Raw genomic sequence first — 8,473 nt, forward strand, 5'->3', positions numbered from 1 at the left:
TCTGAAATTTTATTCGGAAGACCCTTCCTACATGCAGACCTAACGTGAGATCCAGAAGTTACCCAATTAACCAAATACATAACATCATTGGTCCAAGGTACTGCCTGCCACTGACCCTTCTGGGAATCAACGCTTATACTAGTCAGGGTCACAGGTCCCCATCAAAACCTGGAGAGATGGGTCACCTGGGTCTCAACCAGCCTGGGTCTCTCCTTTATGGAAAGGCCCCTTTATTGCTTTCTACCCCAACAGCTATCAAAGTTTCTGGAATCTCTAGTTGGATACATCACTCCCGAGTAAAACTGTGAGAAGGTCCCGAAGAACCAACAACAGAATCAGCATCTCAGTCTCGTGAGCCAGCCTCTGGAGGGCTTCCAATTCCTCTTCAAGGGAAAAGATAAGTAAAGCCTTCTCTCTGTTCACCCAAAACTAAAGTCAGTCTCAGTACCGGGAATCTTGGTTGCGGTGGCATTGGTTATTCTCCTTATTTGGACTCACACTTGCATGCCACCTGAAGTCCCAATAACAGCCTGTTTTATCACCAAACACTCCATCTAACCATTTAATTATTTGTCTCTCCTATTTTCACCACTTTCCTTTTGCTTTCACAAAGCTTAAGGGAGAATCAGCTATGACAGAGAAATTCCTTTTCCTTTATCTTTCCCTCCTTCCCATGCCCTTACTCTCACAGGCACAATGGAGTGAAAATTCCCTTGTCAATTTTTCCAAAATTATTGCTTCGGGAAACCATCTAAGCAACTGTTGGATCTGTCACAACTTCATCACCAGGTCCTCATCTTACCAATATGTTTTGCTAAGAAATTTTTCTTTAAACCTAACATTTGGTTCAGGAATCCCTGAAGGCCAACATAAATCTGTTCCACTCCAGGTTTCACTTGTTAACTCAGCGTACCAAGTCCCCTGCCTGGATCTCACTCCACCTTTCAATCAAAGCTCTAAAACTTCTTTCTATTTGTACAACTGCTCTTCTCTAAACCAAACCTGTTGTCCATGCCCTGAAGGGCGCTGTGGCCGGAAGAACACCTCTGAGGAGGGATTCCCCAGTCCCACCATCCATCCCATGAGCTTTTCCCCAGCAGGCTGCCACCCTAACTTGACTCACTGGTGTCCAGCGAGCCATAAACAAATGAACGATTATCGAGACAAGTCACCCCAAAACCGCTGTGCAGCTTGGGAAGGAAAAGAGCTAATCACATGGAGGGTTCTATATTCGCTTCCCAAGGCACACACTGTTCCCACATGGCCAAAAACTACTGTTCCCCTGGGAGGGCCTCTATCCCCTACATGCAATCAAACTATTCCAGCAGTGTGGAAATCGCAGTTACACAAGTGGTTCGACAGCCGCATGCCCCGGTGGGCCTGTACCCCTCCTGGCTATGTGTTTTTATGTGGACCACAAAAAAACAAACTGCCCTTTGACGGAAGTCCTAAGAGAACCTATTCAACTCCCCCCGTGGCAAACCTCTTTACTTGCATTAATAACATCCAACATACGGGGGAATGTGCTGTGGGACTTTTGGGACCACGGGGGATAGGTGTGACCGTTTATAACACCACCCAACCCAGACAGAAAAGAGCTCTGGGTCTGATACTGGCAGGGATAGGAGCGGCCGTAGGAATGATCGCCCCATGGGGAGGGTTCGCTTATCATGATGTCACCCTCAGAAATCTCTCCAGACAAATAGAAAACATAGCTAAGAGTACCGGAGATAGCATCTCTAAACTCAAGGCCTCCATAGATTCTCTAGCAAACGTAGTCATGGACAACAGATTGGCCTTAGATTACCTCTTAGCAGAGCAGGGTGGAGTCTGTGCAGTGATCAATAAAACCTGTTGCGTTTATGTCAATAACAGCGGGGCGATAGAGGAGGATATAAAAAAGATCTATGACCAGGCTACGTGGCTTCATGACTTTGGAAAAGATGATTCAGCAGGGTCCATTTGGGAGGCTGTGAAATCTGCCCTCCCCTCCCTCACATGGTTTGTCCCTTTACTGGGACCAGCTGCACTTATAGCTTTCTTTCTCCTCTTTGGCCCTTGTCTCTATAATTCACTGATGAAATACATCTCTTCCAGGATACGGCAATTTCACACAGAGCCCCTAGAAATGGAAATAGATCATCCAGTCTTCCTTGGAGGCCCCAGCACCTACAAGTACATCTCTCCCTTGGATGCCAGTGGGCAAAGATTCTGCAGCTACGGAGGGGCTCCTTCCCTGACAGAGAGCAAGAGAGGGAGACCCTGATGATTTCTTCGTCCCATGTCAGCAGGAAGTAGTTACGGAAGACCCACGACGTCCTTACGCCCAAAGCTTTTCAGGGTCTCCATCTCTTGAGGGGGAATATTTTTAGGGTAGGCAGGTAGCCAGACATGAGCAGGCAAGGAAGCCCCTAGGAAAGGAATCTTTAGAAATGCAGCCCACTGATGTCCTCCTTGGAAACACTGCACGCTGAGTCAGCAAAAAAAGAGGAGCGAGGAGCGTGGCTACACTGGCTACACCTGGCCTTGTGGCTGCACGCCTCTGTTCCACAAGGGAACTTATCAAGGCCTAGCCAGAGGTGACCGAGGTCGGAGCTATTCCCCACTAAGGAGCGTGTATACTTCTCTAATAATTCATCCTAATAAACCATTTTGCTCATTAAAATAATAAAAAAAAAAAAAAAAACACAACCCTGTGTGGAGATTTTATTTTTTAACCAGATAATCCTTGTTAGATTTTAGATGCAAATGACACGGCACGTGTGTGCCCAGACTACTTCCCAAAACATGCTTATTAGTAATGCCCCTGCAAGGCCCCTTCATGAATAATCATGTAAGACTCTCATAAGAAGCATCTCCCCGGCCAGGTGCGGTGGCTCATGCCTGTAATCCCAATACTTTGGGAGGACAAGACAGGGAGATCACCTGAGGTCGGGAGTTCAAGACCAGCCTGACCAACACGGAGAAACCCTGTCTCTACTAAAAATACAAAATTAGGCATGGCAGTGCATGCCTGTAATCCCAGCTACTCGGGAGGCTAAGGCAGGAGAATCGCTTGAACCCGGGAGGCAGAGGTTGTGTTGAGCCTAGATCGAGCCATTGCACTCCAGCCTGGGCAAAAAGAGGGGCTCTCCATCTCAAAAAACAAACAAAAAGAAGCATCTCAGGCCGGGCGCGGTGGCTCAAGCCTGTAATCCCAGCACTTTGGGAGGCCGAGACGGGCGGATCACGAGGTCAGGAGTTCGAGACCATCCTGGCCTACACGGTGAAACTCCGTCTCTACTAAAAAATAGAAAAAACTAGCCGGGCGAGGTGGCGGGCGCCTGTAGTCCCGGCTACTCGGGAGGCTGAGGCAGGAGAATGGCGTAAAAACCCGGGAGGCAGAGCTTGCAGTGAGCTGAGATCCGGCCACTGCACTCCAGCCTGGGCGACACAGCGAGACTCCGTCTCAAAAAAAAAAAAAAAAAAAAAAAAAAAAAAAAAAAAAAAAAAAGAAGCATCTCCTCAGCATTCGTGAGACTCATTCATTTGAGCAGCCCAGCCTGTTCTGTCTTTCAGGGTGTACTATTTCTTTAAAAGCTCCTATAAAAATTCCTCCCAGGCCTGGCACAGTGGCTCAGGCCTGTAATCCCAGCACTTCCTTAGGTAGATCCTCAGACAGATCATGGGTCAGGAGTTTGAGACCAGCCTGACCAACATGGTGAAAACCTGTCTCTACTAAAAATACAAAAAAATTAGCCGGGTGTGGTGGCACGTGCCTGTAATCCCAGCTACTCAGGAGGCTGAGGCAGGAGAATCCCTTGAAACCAGGAGGCAGAGGTTGCAGTGGGCCGAGATTGCGCCACTGCACTCCAGCCTGGGCTACAGAGCGAGACTCCATCTGGGGAGGGGGGCAGGGAATTCCTCCTCAGTCACTAGCAGCTGACTCACTCTCCGGGAGCAGCCTTTCTGTTTCTTCTGGAGCTCCTGTTTTTAAATAAAGGGTACTTAATTATTTAACTCTTTCTGTGTGCCTCCTGGATGAATTCTTTCCTTCAGAAAGACAAACTGAAGGATCTCCACACCCCTCCTGGTAACAAAGGTCTCTGTGCAATCCCTCCTTTGGAAGCTATGGAGGATTTAGTGTATCTAAACTAGTAAATACAAACTATACTCAATTATCCAAGAAATCACCAAAGAAACACTCTTCACTCCATTTTTTATATCTTGGGAAAAATATAATTAAAGACAAAATAATTTTTTCCAAACCCAGAAATCCTCACCAAAAACGAAAAAAAATAAATAAAGAATCCCAGTTGGTGGCTGGTGAATGCTTCTACCTTAAGCAATACATGTTTTGAAGCTGTCAGCTTCTTTTTCCTTATAAGTGACTCTACAGAATCTAGTCTTTGCTTTGCACTCTAGACAAGGAATACAGAATTTCTTAATCTTTTTTTTTTTTTTTTTTGAGACGGAGTCTCGCTCTGTCACCCAGGCTGGAGTACAGTGGCCGGATCTCAGCTCACTGCAAGCTCCGCCTCCCGGGTTCACACCATTCTCCTGCCTCAGCCTCCCAAGTAGCTGGGACTACAGGCGCCCGCCACCTTGCCCGGCTAAGTTTTTGTATTTTTAGTAGAGACGGGGTTTCACTGTGTTAGCCAGGATGGTCTCGATCTCCTGACCTCGTGATCCGCCCGTCTAGGCCTCCCAAAGTGCTGGGATTACAGGCTTGAGCCACCGCGCCCGGCCTAGAATTTCTTAAACTTATCAGAAACATATAAATTGTTTGGTGTTGCACAATATTTACTAATTTTCTCCACTCATCCACTGTAGAGTCTTAGCACAAAATGAGACACCTCTCTCCCGTATTGAACTTAAAACAGACTGAGCTTCTGCTCCATAACCATAAACAGTAATAGCAATACTAATTGAAAGATGAAGTAATATTACATAAGTAGGTGTAAAATTGATAATTCATTATTTTCAGTTTTACAATAAGTGTGAATTACACAGAATAAATCTTTCTCTCTCTCTCTCTCCTTTCTTTCTATTTCTGACAGTCTCGCTCTGTCATACAGGCCAAAGTGCCACGGGTGACCTCAGCTTACTGCAACCTCTGCTTCCTGGGTTCAAGTGACTCTTGTGCCTCAGCCTCCTGAGTAGCTGGGATTACAGGTGTACACCACCTTGCCTGGCTAATTTTTGTATTTTTCATAGAGATGAAATTTCACTATGTTGGCCAGAGTGGTCTTGCACTCTGGACCTCAGATGATCAACCTCCCTTGGTCTCTCAAGGTGCTGGGATTACAGGCATAAGCCACCACACCCGATGGAGTTTTCATTCATTTACTTTAATCATCATGGGTTAGAAATATAGCTTTTAAAAATGTAGTTGAATATACCCATACAGTTAGACTCTAAAAAGAGCATTTCCTCTATTAACGTTTATTACATAATATGGTGGAACTCAGACTTGCTATGTTGCCCAAGATGGAGTGCAGTGTCATGATCTCAGCTCATTGCAACCTCCGCCTCATGGGTTTAAGCGATTCTGGTGCCTCAGCCTCCCGAGTAGCTGGGATTACAGGTGTACACCACCACGCCCGGCTAAATTTTGTATTTTTACTAGAGACAGTGTTTTGCCATGTTGCCCAGGTTAGTCTCGAACTCCTGGCCACAAGTGATCCATCCACCTTGGCCTCCCAAAGTGCTGGGATTGCACGTGTGGGCTACCACACCAGCTTATTTTTTTCTTTTCTTTTCTTTTCTTTTTTTTTGTGAGACGGAGTTTTGCTCTTGCTGTCCAGGCTGGAGTGCAGTGGCACAATCTCAGCTCAGTGCAACTTCCACCTCCTGGGTTCAAGTGAATGTCCTGCCTCAGCCTCCTGAGTAGCTGGGATTATAGGCATGTGCCATCATGCCCGGCTAATTTTGTATTTTTAGTAGAGATGGGGTTTCTCCATGTTATTCAAGCTGGTCTTGAACTCCTGACCTCATGTGATCCACCCATCTCGGCCCCCCAAAGTGGTGGGATTACAGGCGTGAGTCATTGTGCCCAGCAATTTTTTCTATCTTAATTTCTTCTGTATTAATCAGCTTGTGATAGACACATGGCTTCTGAAACAAAAGTGCAAGGGCTTTTTATGAGCAGAGAGTGGGAGACTACCAGTAACAAATGCTGTGGCGTAAATGATGAGTGAGAAGCGGAGAGGAGAGTCTCTACTGTCCTACCTGCTAATTGTGCTTTGAGAATTTGGATTGAAAAAAGCCACCTTAATGGTAATTGCTTATCGTTTATTCTCCCCCAGCTGGCAGGAGATAAGGACAGAGTCCCCAAAGATTATAGGGCACTTAGGGTGGATATGAAACATTAAAACTTCACTTGCTTGAAACCAGAGTGGCCACCAAGCTGCTCAAAATTACTGCCAATGATGTCTTGCTTCCTGGCATTCAGAAACTTTCTCCTTCTCCACCCCCGACTCTTCCTTCCCTCTCTATTCCAATCTCAATCACCTTAAGGAAGAGTTGAGTATCCTGAACAATTTGGGAGAAAAAAGAGATTCAAACTTTTGTAGCTCTTATGGTAAGAGGTGCCCCAATCACCTTCCGAGGAAAAATGCTTTGAGAAGTGTCTCAAACCACCAACACCTGTGGGACCAAGCACGTATGGGGCCCATAGGAAGAAGCCACTGAGCCTCAGGATCCTCCGGATGCTGGTGGGTACAAGGAGCAGCAGGCAGCATTATGCTTGTATCAAGCACCCAAGGAGAAAACAAGGCCATGGAGCTGCCCCAGCCTCCCCTGACATGATTGTCTCCTATGGCCCTGGGTTTGTTTGGAGACCTTCAACGTAACTGTTATTCCTCCCTCTCCTTTGTAAGCTCAGAGTAAGGGTAGGTTTGCTACCAGTCTTTTAAGAAAGATTGTTGCCACTCTTGCTTACAGGGCAGAGAAAAGGCACCCAGAATGGTGGCCACCAGCACCCCACTCCCAAGCCAACACCACCTCCAGTGTACCCATGCACACGGTCTCCAGAAGGGGACCCCAGCCCCGGATCCAGCTGCATTGTCTCTGCCACTGTGGTGAACACTTGCAAGGAGGCAGGGACTCTGGCACCCTCTAGCACGCTGGCTCTTGAGGAGTCAGAGGAAAATGTTGGGGCCCATTACAAGTCCCCTAGAGTTGGAACACACAGTCCAGATGTTGGGAGCTGAGTGCTGGCCGCCTAAAATCTTCCAGAAATGAAGCCTGTCGGCTAAATCCACCTTATACCACAATGCACAATCATACCCTCAAGGTCATCAAATAGTTATGATAAAAGTAAAAAACAATAACAAAAACAAAAAACAACCCTCATCCAAAGGTCAGCAACCTCAAAGACTGAAGGTAGATAAGCCCAAAAAGATGAGAAAGAATCAGTGCAGGAATCCTGGAAACTCAAAAAGCTAGGGTGCCTTTTTCCCTCCAAACAACTGCATCACCTTTCCAGCAAGGTTTCTGTACCATGCAGAGCTGGCAGAAATAACAGAAATAGAACTCAGAATGTGGATAAGAACAAAGTTTATTAAGCTATGGGAGTATGTTGAAACCCATTCCAAGAAAGATAACAAATATGATAAATCAATGGGATTATGTAAAGAGGCCAAATCTATGATTCACTGGTGTCCCTGAAAGAGAGTGAAACCAATTTGGAAAATATATATATATATATATATATATATATATATTTTTTTTTTTTTTTCTTTTTCTTTTCATACGGAGTCTCGCTCTGCCGCCCAGGCTGGAGTGCAGTGGCCAGATCTCAGCTCACTGCAAGCTCCGCCTCCCGGGTTTACGCCATTCTCCTGCCTCAGCCTCCCCAGTAGCTGGGACTACAGGCGCCCCCCCACCTCGCCTGGCTAGTTTTTTTTTTGTATTTTTTAGTAGAGACGGGGTTTCACCGTGTTAGCCAGGATGGTCTCAATCTCCTGACCTCGTGATCTGCCCGCCTCGGCCTCCCAAAGTGCTGGGATTACAGGCTTGAGCCACCACGCCCAGCCCTGGAAAATATATTTTTGCATATTATCCATAAGAACTTCCCCAATCTAGCTAGAGGCCAACATTCAAATTCAGGAAATGCAGAGAACCCCAGTAAGATATTTCACAAGAAGATCATACTCAAGTCACATAATCATCAGATTCTCCAAGGTCAATATGAAAGAAAAAATGTTAAAGGAAGCTAGAGAGAAAGGTCAGGTCACCTACAAAGGAAAGCCCATAATAGCAGACGTCTCAGCAGAAAGCCTACAAGCTAGAAGAGATTGAGGGCCAATATTCAACATTCTTAAAAAAAAGAAATTCCAACCCACAATTTCATATTTGGCCAAAGTAAGCTTCACAAGCAAAAGAGGAATAAGATCCTTTTCAGAGAAGTAAATGCTGAGGGAATTCATTACCATCAGACCTGCCATACAAGAGCTCCTGAAGAAAGCAAGCACTAAATATGGAAAGACCA

At 46.0% G+C, this 8,473-nt stretch overlaps 1 protein-coding gene across 1 annotated transcript; it reads left to right on the forward strand.

Moving 5' to 3' along the window:
* Nucleotides 1-631: 631 nt before the first annotated feature.
* On the forward strand, nt 632-2,266 carry ERVV-1 (endogenous retrovirus group V, member 1). Its single transcript, NM_001306194.1, is given in 1 exon segment — nt 632-2,266. A coding segment is annotated over 1 exon segment (1,635 nt).
* Nucleotides 2,267-8,473: the final 6,207 nt, after the last annotated feature.

This window comes from Macaca mulatta, chromosome 19 (genome assembly GCF_049350105.2).
Source record: "Macaca mulatta isolate MMU2019108-1 chromosome 19, T2T-MMU8v2.0, whole genome shotgun sequence".
NCBI classification, from domain to species: Eukaryota; Metazoa; Chordata; class Mammalia; order Primates; family Cercopithecidae; genus Macaca; species Macaca mulatta.